This window comes from Macaca nemestrina, chromosome 4, assembly GCF_043159975.1.
Source record: "Macaca nemestrina isolate mMacNem1 chromosome 4, mMacNem.hap1, whole genome shotgun sequence".
In the NCBI taxonomy this organism is placed as follows: Eukaryota; Metazoa; Chordata; class Mammalia; order Primates; family Cercopithecidae; genus Macaca; species Macaca nemestrina.
Window position 1 is genome coordinate 115,202,476 of NC_092128.1, and position 15,904 is coordinate 115,218,379.

General features: G+C 48.2%; 1 protein-coding gene and 1 long non-coding RNA gene across 5 annotated transcripts; one reads left to right on the forward strand and one right to left on the reverse strand.

Moving 5' to 3' along the window:
• Positions 1-4,378: 4,378 nt before the first annotated feature.
• LOC139362861 (uncharacterized) lies at positions 4,379-7,644 on the reverse strand. The gene is made up of 2 exons (XR_011622349.1): positions 7,507-7,644; positions 4,379-7,307 (listed from the first exon to the last, which is right to left on the reverse strand). It is a non-coding gene; the product is annotated as an uncharacterized lncRNA (long non-coding RNA).
• On the forward strand, positions 7,349-12,339 carry LOC105494221 (peptidylprolyl isomerase A). 4 transcript variants are annotated; one of them, XM_071095139.1, is made up of 6 exons: positions 7,668-7,805; positions 9,754-9,820; positions 10,250-10,280; positions 10,413-10,501; positions 10,713-10,885; positions 11,980-12,339. In XM_071095139.1, the coding sequence occupies exons 4-6, from the start codon at positions 10,493-10,495 to the stop codon at positions 12,113-12,115; spliced, it is 318 nt and encodes a 105-aa protein (XP_070951240.1). In that variant the 5' UTR covers positions 7,668-7,805; positions 9,754-9,820; positions 10,250-10,280; positions 10,413-10,492; the 3' UTR covers positions 12,116-12,339. The 4 variants fall into 4 exon arrangements, with proteins under 4 accessions (XP_070951241.1, XP_070951240.1, XP_070951239.1 ...); XM_071095138.1 differs by lacking the exon at positions 7,668-7,805 and adding an exon at positions 8,237-8,410; XM_071095140.1 differs by lacking the exon at positions 9,754-9,820 and having other exon boundaries at positions 7,349-7,805.
• Positions 12,340-15,904: the final 3,565 nt, after the last annotated feature.

A 15,904-nucleotide genomic window follows, 5' to 3' on the forward strand; every position in this document is an offset into this window, starting at 1 on the left:
ACATGGCGAAACACCACGTCGTTCAGGGTCAACTATAGTTATCTTCCTGGTTGCTTATAGCCAAGTGTGGAAGCTGCCGAGTGGGGTCCTGGAAAACTTTTGAAACAGGACAGATGGTGGTGGCTCCTCCCTCAACTTTTGCCCTTCTTCCTTCTCTCCTGGTTTTCCTGTCCAATCCTGGGGCACCTGTTGTGGCAGTTTTGTGCCATGTGGCTTTCCTATGTAGAAAGACTATTCAGGGGTTATTATATGTTAACAACTGATATTTAATTCATTAAAGCTACAATTTTAATTAAAGCAATTTTTTTGTAGCGATGGGAGGGGTCTCACTATGTTGCCCAGACTGGTCTCAAACTCCTGGGCTCAAGCAATCCTCCCACCTCGGCTTCCCAAAGTGCTGAGGTTATGGGTGTGAGCCACTGTGCCCAGCCTAAATTACAATTTTATTTTTTATTATTTTATTTTTAAAACATCAGGTTTGTAAAAAATAAACTACAATTTTAAAATCTACTTCTTTCCTGGGCTTCAAGTTTACCTTAGAAATAATATTAGTCTCTTTATAAGTATAGCAAATTTGAACTCTTTGAATATATTTGCAAACTTTTTTTTTTTTTTTGAGACGGAGTCTCTCTCTGTCTCCTCGCTCAGGCTGGAGTGCAGTGGCACAATCTTGGCTCACTCCAACCTCCATCTCCCAGGTTCAAACGATTCTCCTGCCACAGCCTCCTCAGTAGCTGGGATTACAGGCGCCCGTCACCACGGCTGGCTAATTTTTGTATTTTTAGTAGAGATGGCATTTCTCCATGTTGGCCAAGCGGGTCTTGAACTCCTGACCTCAGGTGATCCACCTTCCTTGGCCTCCCAAAGTGCTAGGATTACAGGCGTGAGCCACTGCACCCAGGCATGTTCTACATTTTAAACTACATTTGTCAATGTAATGAATTTGGTTTCCTATTAAAGTACTTAATTGTCCAAATTAACAAAGAAAACCTCCCTGAGTATTAAATAACTTTAATAAACTTTTAAATATGTTGAACTTAAAGTTATCTTAAATATTAAAATGCAAGCCAGGCACGGTGGCTCACACCTGTAATCCCAGCACCTTGGGAGGTTGAGGTGGGCAGATCACGTGAGGTTGGGAGTTTGAGACCAGCCTCACCAACATGGAAAAGCCCCATCTCTACTAAAAAATACAAAATTAGCCAGGCGTGGTGGTCCTGGATACTCAGGAGGCTGAGGTGGGAAGATCATTTGAACCTGGGCAGTGGAGGCTACAGTGAGCCCTGATTGAAAAACTGCACTCCAGCCTGGGCAACAGAGTAAGATCCTGTTTCAAAAAGAAAAAAAAAAAAAAAAAGATTAATGTCTCTGACCATTTCTGTGCTTGACAGGTATTTCAGAATCTTTCATATACTTCAGGGCCCACCCAACTCTTAGGGCTAATAAGGTGATACCTATTTGAATTTCTGTTATTCCACATTGCTTTTCTGACTTCTGATCACCACTTAGTAGGTTCATTCTACTAAGAGCACCTTTGAGTTGCTCTCTGCCTCTGGATTTTTTATTGTATGAGACAAATTAACTCCTGTCTAAGCCAGTATTGATGAAGTTTTCTACTGCTTGCTAGAAAACTTGTGTTTTTTTTGTTTGTTTTGAGACAGTTTCACCATGTTGCCCAGGTTGGAGTGCAGTGGCTTGATCTTGGCTCACTGCAACCTCAACCTTCCAGGTTTAAGATATTCTCGTGCCTCAACCTCCTGAGTAGCTGGGATTACAGGTGCACACCACCACACCCATCTAATTTTTGTATTCTTAGTAGAGATGGAGTTTCACCATGTTGGCCAGGCTGGTCTTGAACTCGTGACCTCAGGTGATCCGCCTGCCTCAGCCTCCCAAAGTGCTGGGATTACAGGTGTGAGCCACTGTGCCTGGCTGAGAACTTGGTTTAGAATCATCTGGGAATTTAAGCCATAGGAAAGGATGAGGTTGATCTTGGAGGCTGTGTGAGGAAACAAGATCAAATGCTTAACTCTGACAGAGCAGAAATTTATGAAAGAGTTAAAGCAGAAATGGTAAAGGAAACATGAAAGAAAAGTCAAAGTCATCAAGGAAAGGAAGCTTTCCAATCAAGGAGGTGATAAAACCTGCCTGATCCAGGCAGTGTCAGACCTGCCAAAAGCACCTGAGTTTGTGGGCTGAGAGGTCACTGGTGGTCTCAGCAGAAGCGGTTTCCATTCAGCCTAGAGAGCAGAGGCACTAAGCTAGGCCTTGGGCAAGAGGCACAGAGAAGACAAGTTACTACCCAAAGTCGTCTGTTTTCATAATTTTGAATACCCTAATTTTTTCTCTGGTTACCTTCTCTCCTGCTCAGGCATATTTTTGAGATAAGCATTTGTTTATAAGATGCCATATGATCAGGAGCTAGTTGATTTTCAGAGTTCTGCTTGCTGGCATAGAACACCTCCAGCTAGCCAGATCAGGGCACTGTTGAGTTCAGCTGGATTTGCTTTTGGTCTGATTCATCCAAATAAGGCATGGACAGCCCCACATTCCTGAGGTTCTGTGTCTGCTGATATTTTCCACAATTAGACAGTCCAGCTCAACAGATAATGTCAGAAAAAGAACCCCTACAGTATCAGCTCCCCACTTACAAACAAAGCATGAACATTTGTATTCTTGAGTGTATATACCCTATGCCTGTGTAGATGAAATGACAAGAACTAGGACTTCGCTGTGACAATGTTGATGGTGACAAAAAGGCAGGACTTCAAATAGTAGCAAGAGGGAGGACAAGTCACAAGGATGTATTCATTTATTTATTTTGAGACGAAGTCTCAGTCTGTCACCCAGGCTGGAGTGCAGTGGCGCAATTTTGGCTCACTACAATCGCCACTTCCCAGGTTCAAGCGATTCCCCTGCCTTAGCCTCCCGAGCAGCTGGGACTACAGGAGCCCACCATCACACTGGGCTAATATTTGTATTTTTAGTAGAGACGGGGTTTCGCCATGTTGGCCAGGCTGGTCTCGAACTTCTGACCTCAAGTGATCCACCCGCCTTGGCCTCCCAAAGTTCTGGGATTACAGGTATGAGCCACTGCACCCAGCCAGATGTACTTATTTTTGAGACAGGGTCTGGCTCTGCTACCTGGGCTGGAGTGTAGTGGCACCATCATGGCCCACTGCAGCCTCAACTTCCTGGGCTCAAGTGATCCTCCTGTCTCAGCCTCCTGAGTAGCTGGGACTACAGGTGTGCACCACCCCACTGCGCTTGGCTAATTTTTTTTTTTTTTTTTTGAGACGGAGTCTCGCTCTGTCGCCCAGGCTGGAGTGCAGTGGCGCGATCTCGGCTCACTGCAAGCTCCACCTCCCGGGTTCACGCCATTCTCCTGCCTCAGCCTCCCGAGTAGCTGGGACTACAGGAGCCCACAACCGCGCCCGGCTAATTTTTTGTATTTTTAGTAGAAACGGGGTTTCACCGTGGTCTCGATCTCCTGACCTTGTGATCCGCCCGCCTCGGCCTCCCAAAGTGCTGGGATTACAGGCGTGAGCCACCGCACCCGGCTAATTTTTATTTTTAAAAATGTTTTGACCAGGCACAGTGGCTCATGCCTGTAATCCCAGCACTTTGGGAGGCTGAGGCAGGCGGATCACCTGAGGTTGGGAGTTCAAGACCAGCCTGACCAAAATGATGAATCCCATCTCTACTAAAAACACAAAATAAGCTAGGCATGGTGGTGCATGCCTGTAATCCCAGCTACTTGGGAGGCTGAGGCAGGAGAATTGCTTTAACCCAGGAGGTAGAGGTTGCAGTGAGCCAAGATCGTGCCATTCATTGAACTCCAGCCTGGGCTACAAGAGTAAAACTCACTCTGTCTCAATAAATAAATAAATAAATAAATAAATAAATAAATAAATAAAAATAGGCCAGGCACGGTGGCTCACGCCTGTAATCCCCACCCTCTGGGAGGTCGAGGTGGGCAGATCACCTGAGGTTGGGAATTTGAGACCAGCCTGACCAACATGGAGAAACCCGTCTCTACTAAAAATACAAAATTAGCTGGGAGTGATGGCACATGCCTATAATCCCAGCTACTTGTGAGGCTGAGGCAGGAGAATTGCTTGAACCCAGCAGGCAGAGGTTGCGGTGAGCCGAGATCAAGCCATTGCACTCCAGCCTGGTTAACAAGAGCGAAACTCCGTCTCAAAAAATAAAAAATAAAAGAAGATATATATTTTTTTGTAGAAGCAGGGTTTCCCTCTGTTGCCCAGGCTGGTGTCAAACTCCTGGACTCAACCGATCCTCCTGCCTTGGCCTCCCAAAGCACTGGCATTACAGGCTGCACCCAGCCTATTTACTTTATTATTCATTCCTGCATTCATTTACTTTTTTTTTTTTTTTTTTTTTTTTGAGATGGACTCTCACCCCATCCCCCAGGCTGGAATGGCAGTGGTGCGATCTCGGCTTACTGCAACCTCCGCCTCCCAAGCTTAAGCGATTCTCCTTCCTCAGCCTCCCAAGTAGCTGGGATTACAGATGCACACCACCATGCCTGGCTAATTTTTGTATTTTTAGTAGAGACAGGGTTTCACCACGTGGGTCAGGCTGGTCTTGAACTCCTGACCTCGTGATCCGCCTACCTCAGTCTCCCAAAGTGCTGGGATTACAGGCGTGAGCCACTGTGCCCGGCCCCAATTTTTGTACTTTTTAGTAGAGATGGGTTTTCCCTGTGTTGGCCAGGCTAGTCTCGAACTCCTGGCCTCAAGTGACCCACTTACCTCAGCCTCCCAAAGTGCTGCAATTACAGCGTGAGCCACCATACCCAGCCCCGCCCAGCTAATTTTTGTATTTTTAGTAGAGATGGGGTTTCACTATGTTGTCCAAGCTGGTCTTGAACTCCTGACCTCAAATGACCCACCCGCCTCTGCCTCCCAAAGTGCTGGGATTACAGGCATGAGCCACCTCGCCCGGCCTCATTCATTTACTTCTTAGGAGGAGTTCCTAACTGCTCTAGGTTTTAGGATGGAGGAGAGAGAAATTGAAAGAATTTATGCCTGAAGGCCTTGGGCAATTTTTTTCAGTGTCAGATGAGGACAGGTGGCTTCCTTAAGATCACAAAGCATCAAATGATGTGGAGTTGGGGGGAAAAAAGCAGCTTCCAGTTTGGGTTTGCTAACACTCATAAGCAATTACTCTGAACAAGAAGCTAAAGCCTTACTTTACACATCTGTAAAATGGGGATAATGGGATGGTTGTGAGAACAAAACAACATACTCTAAATTTCTAACACAGGCTGGGCATGGCGGTTCACAGCTGTAATGCCGTAATTTTGGGAGGCCAAGGTGGGAGAATCCTTTAAGCCCTGGAGTTTGAGACCAGCCCTGACAACACAGCCAGAACCAGTTTCTGTAAAAAAGTTTAAATTAGCTGGCACAGTGGCTTGTGCCTTCAGTCCCAGACATTTGGGAGGCTGAGGAGGGAGAATTTCTTGAGTCCAAGGGTTCGAGGTTACAGTGAGCTAGGATTGCACCACTGCACTCCAGACTAACAACAGAGTGAGACCCTATCTCGAATAAATAGATTTCTAACACGTTGGCTCACGGTTATTAACAGTGGCAAGAGGCCAGAAACTGTACTTCATCTATCAGATGAATTCTCATTTTTGTCTCACCACAACCCTATCCTGGTTGTGCAGATGAAGAAACTGAGTTTTAGAAACATTAAATAACATCCAGGTGCAGCAGCTCACGCCTATAATCCCAGCACTTTGGGGAAGGTGAGGCAAGTGGATCGCTTGAGTCCAGGAGTTTGAGACCAGCCTGGGCAATGTGGCGAAACCCCATCTTTACAATACACACACAAACAAAATGAGCTGGGTGTGGGTACATGCCTGTAGTCCCAGCTACTCAGGAGGCTAAAGTGGGACACTCGCTTAAGCAAGGGAAGGGAGGTTGCAGTGAGCCAATAACACACCACTGCATTTCCAGCCTAGGTGAGAGTGAGACCTTGTCTCAAAAAAACAAAAAGAAACGTTAAATAATATCCTTAATAGTGCAACTTAAGTGAGAGCCCAGGATATATCAATTTCCTTGTAAGGTTTTCTGAACAAAACACCAGTCACATAAGTGCGTTTTATTTTATATTTTTGTTTATTTGAGACGGAGTCTCTGTCTCCCAGGCTGGAGTGCAGTGGCGCAATCTTTGCTCACTGCAACCTCCCTTCTCCTGGGTTCCAGCGATTCTCCTGCCTCAGCCTCCCGAGGGGGTAGCTGGGACTACAGGTGCGCGCCATCATGCCCGGCTAATTTTGTATTTTTAGTAGACATGGGGTTTCACCATGTTGTGCAGGCTGCTCTCGAACTCCTGACTTCGGGTGATCCTCCCACCTCGGCCTCCCAAAGTGCTGAGATTACAGGCGTGATCTACCACGCACGGCCTATTTTATTTTTTGAGACAGGGTCACACTCTGTCGTTCTGGCTGGAATGCAGTGATGCTATCACTGCCCACTACAGCCTCGACCTCCGGGCTCAAGCAATCCTCCCCGCCCAGCCTCCTGAGTAGCGAGCGCCACCACGCCCAGCTAATTTTTATTTTTTTATTTTTTGTAGAGACGGTGTCTAAGATGCCCAGGCTGGTGCTGATGTCAAACTCCTAAGCTGAAGCGATCCTCCCCGGCCTTGGCCTCCTTGCCTCCTAAAGCACCAGGCATGAGCCACCGCGCCTGGCCTACAAGTGTATTTTAATAAAAGTATTATTAATGTCTTTACCTGAAGAAATTCGCTTTTAAATTGTGGCTTATATTTCACCCAGAAATCAAAGCACAATTCAGTCCCGAGGCGGGGACGGTGGGAGCTGGGCGGGGCGAGGGCGGGGAAGGATCAGGAGCAGAGATTCGAAAAGAGTAAGAAAGAGGGCAAAACGTGCACAGTCCATCTTCACAGGTAAGATCCTTGCCAGGCTCCTGTTTTAATGGCTTCCTCCTGAAGAAGACTCAAACAGAGTGTAAGATATTTTAGGAAAGTAGGGCATTTTGAAGGTATTTCATAATCTCTCAAAACCGGAGACTGCTCCTGTCCCACCTCATTAGAGAAAACAGCGATGCTCAAAGGCAACCTCCTTCCTGACACTGCCTGGTCGGACGCGACGCGGTGGTCGCCCGCACGGAATGCGGACGCAAGGCTGCTCCTCGGTCTCGGGGACGCGTCATCCCCATTTCCGCTCGCGGAGGCGCAGGGTCCGGGCGCGGGACCCCAGTCGACCTTGACTGGCGGCGCGACCTTGAGGCCTGCGTTCGCCTCAGTTACTCCCTCTGTGCAATGGGGAGACGCGCCTCATCGCTTGACAACCGCCGAAGAGCTGCCGCGCTTCCGTCTCCCGCGTGCGCGCGCGCCAAGCTGCCCACCCCCGTTCCGCACTGACCCTCCCCCATGCCCCGCGCCCCGCACTGCTGCCCCGCCCCGAGTCCCATGCCGCAGCCACCGCGACGGAGCCCGCGGGCGGGAACCTGCCTCCGCGCGTTAGCGCGCACGCGCGCCTCCTGTGTCGTCCCCTCCAGCGCCGACTTCCGTCCATAGGCCAGCTGCACTGTCACTCTGGCAAAGTCGCAGATGCGATTGGCCAGGACGGAGGCGCGAGACCGGGCTGCGGGCGGGGCCGAACCTGGTATAAAAGGGGCGGGAGGCCAGGCTCGTGCCGCTTTGCAGACGCTGCCGCCGAGGAAAGTCCTGTACTACTAGCCATGGTCAACCCTACCGTGTTCTTCGACATTGCCGTCGACGGCGAGCCTTTGGGCCGCGTCTCCTTCGAGGTCGGGCGGGCGGTGGCGTGCGGGAATGGGGCCCAGAAAGCGGGCCGAGGTCGGGGTGGGTGGTGGCGCCCCGAAGGCCCGGGCGCGGGGCGACCCTTCTGGAGGGGCGAGCGCGGGCGGGCGGCGGCGCCATTTCCTGACTAGGGGCCATTTTGGGAGGTCCGCGAGGCGCGGGGAGGAGGCCGGGGCGGTGGCGGACAAAGGCAGGCGGGGCGGCTGCGCGGCTGTTGGGGGAGGGGGTCCGCCCGCCTGCCCCATGTGGCCGCGCCCTGTCCTGCCCGACGCACGTGCTTGGCGGCAGCGCTCAGGCCCGCGCCTTGAGAGCCGTTGGGCTCCGCCCTAGCTCGGCCTGGGCGTCGCAGACCGGAGCCAGAAGCGCGCTCACGACCGCTTTCCTGGGAAGCTGTTCCTCGGCAGGCACGGGTGCTTTACATCCTGAGCTGGGAAGCTGCTTGCTTGAGGGTTTTTCTCAAGGATCGAGGCGCGGTGTGAGCCGGTCCATGCTCAGTCCTTCTGTAGATCCCGGGAGGCCATGCTATTAAAGGAGATAATGCTGGGATGTGATGTGATGGATTGCCGCTTGAAGTATCTTCCATTTAGATAAAGTAGGAATATTTATACATGAGCCCCAACGTCCGCCCGTGTCCCCCACCCCCAAGCGGAAATGTGAAAATGGGCCTTGCCTTTGCTGGTGCCCAAGGACCGCCTTCCACTGCAGTGACGGCGTTGGCGGGGGAGGCGCTCTTGAGCCCCTCCCGATTGTCCCTTTGCCTACCAGGCGAGTAGCGACTGGCCACAAGGCAGGCCTCTTCCGACCAAGGTGGATTACCAGTGATTACCTAATTAGTTTTGAGAGCGTTAAATGAGTTCTTAAAGATCAGTTGTAATTACAGCATAATATCTAAACTTGGCGTATGTCTTAAAAGTTATTGAGTGCGATTCCATTCCAGTTAACATGGATAGACCTTAGGGAGTAGCGAAATAGGATATTAGTGATTTTATTACTTTAAACCACATCTCAAAAGGCTACCAGATCGATCCTCATGCAGTCTTCCTGAGGACAGGGCGGTTTCCTTGTTGCCTACCCTGTCCGTAGTGCCTGGCACTTAATAGGCACTGAAACACTGCGTGTTAATCCACACCCCACCCCACCTATGACTGTAGTCAAAGCTGGTAAGTGACAAGGGCTTTCGTGGAAACTTGGCCTGACCTAATACTGAGCATCAGGTTACCCAGAGAGCTTAAGGGAAGTGAGAAAGGACTTGCAGGTCTTGGTGAGAATAGAGGGGTAACTGCCAATAAGGGCTTTGGGTTTAGCGAAAGTCTGAAAGGGAAGCCATAGTAACTTAAATGTACCGACTACAAAGCTCTGAGAAAAGCTGATGTTTTAAAAAGACCATACGTTCTAGGTACAAATACCTAAAAACTAAAAAAATAAGTACGTTGGCCAGGCGCGGTGGCCCACACCTGTAATCCCAGCACTTTGGGAGTCCCAGGCGGGCGGATAACGAGGTCAGGAGATCGAGACCAACCCGGCCAACATGGTGAAACCCCACTTCTATTAAAAATACAAAAATTAGCTGGTCGTGGTGGCGCTTGCCTGTAATCCCAGCTACTCCGGAGGCTGAGGCAAGGAGAATCGCTTGAACCCGGGAGGCGGAGGTTGGAGTGAGCCACTGCACTCCAGCCTGGCGACAGAGCGAGACTGTCTCAAAAAAAAAAAAAAAAAAGTACATTGCTGTAAGAGAAATGTACACGGATACTGACAGTTAATTCAGTCACATCTTTGGAATAGCTTATAAAATGCTACTTTTAAACAAGCTGTTTTTATGAAAGGGCTTGTAAATGTTTGTGGTATTTAAGCTACCTCTCTAACCATAATGCATTCAAGAAAGGTTCAAAACCAGATATACTAGAAACCAATCTTTATTTTTTACCCCACTACTAGGTAAGGGGCCTGGAAACCAAGAAGTGACTGCTCATCTAATCCATAAAGCTATGTTAACAGATTGGAGGTAGTAGCATTTTCATTATGAGTGGCTAAAACAACAGCTATTTACCCCTGATCATGCAGCAGTGCTTGCTCTTCCTTAGAATTTTGCCTTTAGGTTCTAGCTCAAGTTGGGGGTGGTGATAGACATTTAAGAAGCCATATATCTTTTCAGAAGTAGGTGTGATGTACTAAAAGTTTGAGACACTTTCTAGAAGTCTCACTATTTAAGTCATGACTAGTTCTGGATTTTTGGCATGTCTTCGGGTTTCATGTTTCTTAACCCAACTGCCTGCAGGGCCTTATGGCTGTCAGGAGCAGTTCTCAGGATTAAAGTAACTACTGAAGAAGTATTGTAGTGAGAAAATGAATTTTTGACTCAGAAGCCCCTAAAGGCATGGGTACTAAGCAACAAAATAAGCAGATGTTAATTAACTGTAATTTTCTCTTACAGCTGTTTGCAGACAAGGTTCCAAAGACAGCAGGTTGGTCCATTTTCTAAGTTTAACAAAGATGTTCCAATTGTGACAATTTGTATATGTGAAAATATATATATATATATATATATATAAAATGTATGTGTGTGTATATATGTGTTTTAATTTTTTTTTAAACAGAAAATTTTCGTGCTCTGAGCACTGGAGAGAAAGGATTTGGTTATAAGGGTTCCTGCTTTCACAGAATTATTCCAGGGTTTATGTGTCAGGTACGAAATTTACTGAATTTTATTTTATTTGGGTTGCTCCCTTCATTTGGTATTGAGCCAGAATATTTCAGAATACACAATATCTGAGCTGTTACTCTTAACATTTTGGTTCTATTTAACCCTTCTATTCAGTCTGAACTTGGTTTTAAAGTTTGAGCCTTGCAGATTTGGCACACTTGATGGTTGTCACAGTTTTCCTATATGTTGACAGGGTGGTGACTTCACACGCCATAATGGCACTGGTGGCAAGTCCATCTATGGGGAGAAATTTGAAGATGAGAACTTCATCCTGAAGCATACAGGTCCTGGCATCTTGTCCATGGCAAATGCTGGACCCAACACAAATGGTTCCCAGTTTTTCATCTGCACTGCCAAGACTGAGTGGTAAGGGTACAACATGGCACACTAACCACCTGACTAAATGAAAATTTGCCCTGGGGGGAACAGAACAAACACTAGTTGTTTTCTTCAACTTTTCCTTCCATAGACTTTTTCATCCCTAAGATACTAGAAGAGCATACATAGCTACAAATATAGTCAATGTGATACAGAATGCCAGATACTATAATAGAAACTGAGCGCTTAGCTGGGCGGTTAAGTGTGACTTTTTTTTTTTTTTTTTTAAAGATGCAGTTTCGCTCTGTTGCCCATGTTGGAGTGCAGTGGCACAATCTGGGCTCACTCCAACCTCTGCCTCCTGGGTTCAAGCAATTTTCCCGCCTTGGTCTCCTGAGTAGCTGAGAATACAGATGTGCTGCGCCACCACACCTGGCTGATTTTTTTGTATTTTTGTAGAGATGGGTTTCACCATGTTGGCCAGGCTGGTGTTGAACCCCTGACAAGGTGATCCACCCGCCTTGGCCTCCCAAAGTGCTGGGAATTCAGGCATGAGCCACTGCACCCAGCTGATTAAGTGCTTTTTTTTTTTTTTTTTTTTTTTTTGAGACTGGATCTCGCTGTCTCCCAGGTTGGAGTGCAGTGGTGCCCTCTCAGCTCACTGCAACCTCCTCCCGGGTTCTCGCGATTCTTCTGCCTCAGCCTCCCAAGTAGCTGGGACTACAGGCATGCACCACCACTCCCAGCTAATTGTTGTATTATTAGTAAAGCGGGGGTTTACCATGTTGGCCAGGCTGGTCTCAAATTCCTGGCCTCAAGTGATCTGCCCGACTTGACCTCCCAAAGTGCTGGGATTACAGGCGTGAGCCACTGTGCCCGGCCAATTAAGTGCTACTTTTACGTTACTATTAATAACATGCGATTGATTGAGGTTTTTTTTGTTGTGTTTATTTTTTGTGGGGGGGGAGCAGTTCATTCTATATGTGTAACTCTTCAATGGTAATTGGAGAATTGTACATTTAATGACAGTACAAAAGGTTTTAGTAAAAAAAAAAAAAAACTACCTTTCTTGTCTTGGTTCATGACACATAATGGACATTGTTTGTAGTCACCAATCATAGTGATTGTTCTTCCCTTTCAAGGTTGGATGGCAAGCATGTGGTCTTTGGCAAAGTGAAAGAAGGCATGAATATTGTGGAGGCCATGGAGCGCTTTGGGTCCAGGAATGGCAAGACCAGCAAGAAGATCACCATTGCTGACTGTGGACAACTCGAATAAGTTTGACTTGTGTTTTATCTTAACCACCAGACCATTCCTTCTGTAGCTCAGGAGAGCACCCCTCCACCCCATTTGCTCGCAGTATCCTAGAATCTTTGTGCTCTCGCTGCAGTTCCCTTTGGGTTCCATGTTTTCCTTGTTCTCTCCCATGCCTAGCTGGATTGCAGAGTTAAGTTTATGATTATGAAATAAAAACTAAGTAACAATTGTCTGTCCTTGTTTGAGTTAGAGTGTTGGTGTAGGCTTTATTTTAAGCAGTAATGGGTTACTTCTGAAACATCACTTGTTTGCTTAAGTCTACATAATACTTAGATTTCTTTCTTTCCAGACCCAGGAAGTCTCAATGTTTGTTGAGTAGAATATTGAAAATGTAGGCAGCAGCTGGGCATGGTGGCCCACTGTTTGTAATGTATTACCTGAGGCAGAAGACCACCTTAGGGCAGGAGTCAAGATCAGCCTGGGCAACATAGCGAGATGCTGTCTGGTGCATGCCTAGTCCTAGCTGATCTGGAGGCTGACATGGGAGGATTGCTTGAGCCCTTGAGCTATGATCATACCACTGTACTCCAGCCTGGGTGTCACAGTGAGACCCTGTCTCTTAAAGGTACGCAAGAGGCAGGAGAAGCAAGGAGCCAGAAATAAGAGCTTGGACCAGTGTGCACTGAGTTCATGCATTTTTTTTTTTTCTCCCCTGGACTGCAGTGGTGCCATCTTACTGCAGCCTCTGCCTCCTGGGTTCAAGTGATTTTTGTGCCTCAGCTTCCTGAGTAGCTGGGATTACAGGCGTGCGCCACCATACCCAGCTAGTTTTTGTATTTTTACTACATACAGGGTTTCATCTTTTTTTTTTTTTTTTTTTTTTTTCTTTTTTTTTTTTTTTTGAGACGGAGTCTCACGCTGTTGCCCAGGCTGGAGTGCAGTGGCGCGATCTCGGCTCACTGCAAGCTCCGCCTCCCGGGTTCCCGCCATTCTCCTGCCTCAGCCTCCTGAGTAGCTGGGACTACAGGCGCCCGCCACCGCGCCCGGCTAATTTTTTGTATTTTTAGTAGAGACGGGGTTTCACTGTGGTCTCGATCTCCTGACCTTGTGATCCGCCCGCCTCGGCCTCCCAAAGTGCTGGGATTACAGGCTTGAGCCACCGCGCCCAGCCTTTTTTTTTTGTTTTTTTTTGAGACGGAGTCTCGCTCTGTCACCCAGGCTGGAGTGCTGTGGCCGGATCTCAGCTCACTGCAAGCTCCGCCTCCCGGGTTCCCGCCATTCTCCTGCCTCAGCCTCCCGAGTAGCCGGGACTACAGGCGCCCGCCACCTTGCCCGGCTAGTTTTTTTTTGGTATTTTTTAGTAGAGACGGGGTTTCACCATGTTAGCCAGGATGGTCTCGATCTCCTGACCTCGTGATCCGCCCGTCTCGGCCTCCCAAAGTGCTGGGATTACAGGCTTGAGCCACCGCGCCCGGCAGGGTTTCATCATTTTGACCAGGCTAGTCTCAAACTCTTGACCTCAGCTGATGCGCCCGCCTTGGCTTCCCAAACTGCCAAGATTACAGGTGTGAGCCACTGTACCCGACCTCATTTTCTTTTTTTTTTTTTTTTTTTTTTTGAGACGGAGTCTCGCTCTGTCGCCCAGGCTGGAGTGCAGTGGCGGGATCTCGGCTCACTGTAAGCTCCGCCTCCCGGGTTCACGCCATTCTCCTGCCTCAGCCTCCCGAGTAGCTGGGACTACAGGCGCCCACAACTGCGCCCGGCTAATTTTTTTGTATTTTTAGTAGAGACGGGGTTTCACCGTGGTCTCGATCTCCTGACCTTGTGATCCGCCCGTCTCGGCCTCCCAAAGTGCTGGGATTACAGGCGTGAGCCACCGCGCCCGGCCCCGACCTCATTTTCTGTAACAAAGCTAAGCTTGAACACTTGGTGTTCTTGAGGGAAGCATATTGGGCTTTAGTCTGTAGATCAAGTTTATACATCTTTAATTACGGTGGAGTTCCCATGTAGAGTTTGAAAAGCCAAGTACTTGCTACTGCAGTCAGTCTCCCTGCAGAGGGTTAAGGCCCAGACTAACTGCAGTGATGAGGTTCTGCTTTTAGCATATAGAGTCTCTCCCTAGCTTTGGTTATGGAGACTTTGAGGTTTTCCAAACCTGACCAATTTAAGCCATAAGATCTGGTCAAAGGGATACCCTTCCCATTAAGGACTTGGTTTCTCATGAAGTTATATGTACAGTGCTTGCTGGCAATTAGATATATAGGTCTAACAGTACATGTCAGAACAATCTAAGTTGAGAAAACCCCTTCACTGCCCACCTTAACTGACCTCTAGGGTTCTTAACCCAGCAATCAAGTTTGCCTATCCTAAAGGTGTCAGATTTGATCATTTGATGTGTTCTGCAATTTTTGTTTTACTGTCTGTTTCCTTCTGTGTGAATTACCACACCACCACCACTTGCACATCTCAGTCCTGTATGTTAGGTTACGTATTCCCTGGGTGATAGCATTCAATGTTTTAATGTACTTGTGGCTCAGGCCTGAGCACAAGGTGGAAATAAACATCAAACATCCTTTCATTATCCCTCCTACTTCCTTATTCCATTAGTTAACAAGATAGTTGTCTTACCACATCAAGTCATTAACTGCTTTTATTCATCCAAGTATTGAACTTTTTTCTTTGAGACAGAGTGGGTCTTGTTGCCCAGGCTGGAGTGCAATAGCACTGCCTCCGCTCACTGCATCCTCTGCCTTCTGAGTTCAAACAGTTCTCCTGTCTCAGCCTCCCGAGTAGCTGGGATTACAGGTGTGCGCCACCACACCCAGCTAATGTTTTGTGTTTTTAATGGAGTAGGGATTTGCCATGTTGGCCAGGCTGGTTTCAAACAGACCTCAGGCAATCCGCCCACCTCGGCATCCCAAAATGCTAGGATTTCAGGCGTGAGACACTACGCCCAGCTCCATCTCTTTAAAAAAAAAAAAAATTCCTCCGGTGCCCAGCATGGTTCCTGACATCTGGTATTAGAGTTCAGTACTTCGGTTGGGCCTCGCTAATCTCAGCACTTCGGGAGGCCAAGGCAGGCAGATTACCTGAGGCTAGTAGTTTGAGACCAGCCTGGCCAACGTAGAGAAACCCCGTCTGTACTAAAAATACAAAAATTATATGGTCATGGTGGCGCATTTCTGTAATCCCAGCTACTTGGGAGGCTGAGGCAGGAGAATTGCTTGAACCCAGGAAGCACAGTGAGCCGAGATTGTGCCACTGCACTCCAGCCTGGGAGACAGAATGAGAGACTGTCTCAAAAAAAAAAAATGGGTCCTGCTGTGGTGGCTCATACCTGTAATCCCAGCATTTTGGGAGGCCAAGGCCTAAGGAGTTTGAGACCAGCCTGGGCAATATGGGGGGGCCCTGACTCTACAAATAAAATAAGCTGGGACCCCAGGCGTGGTGGCTCACGCCTGTAATCCCAGCACTTTGGGAGGCTGAGGCAGGTGGATCACGAGGTCAGGAGATCGAGACCATCCTGGCTAACACAGTGAAACCCTGTCTCAACTAAAAATATAAAAAATTAGCCGGGCGTAGTTGTGGGCACCTGTAGTCCCAGCTACTCAGGAGGCTGAGACGGAAGAATGGTGTGAACCTGGGACGCAGAGCTTGCAGTGAGCCGAGATCACGCCACTGCACTCCAGCCTGGGCGACAGCGAGACTCTGTCTCAAAAAGAAAAAAACTGGCCTCAAGCAATCCTCCTGCCTCCATTTCCCAATGTGCTGGGGTTACAGGTGTGACCCACCATGCCCAACCGCTGGGAA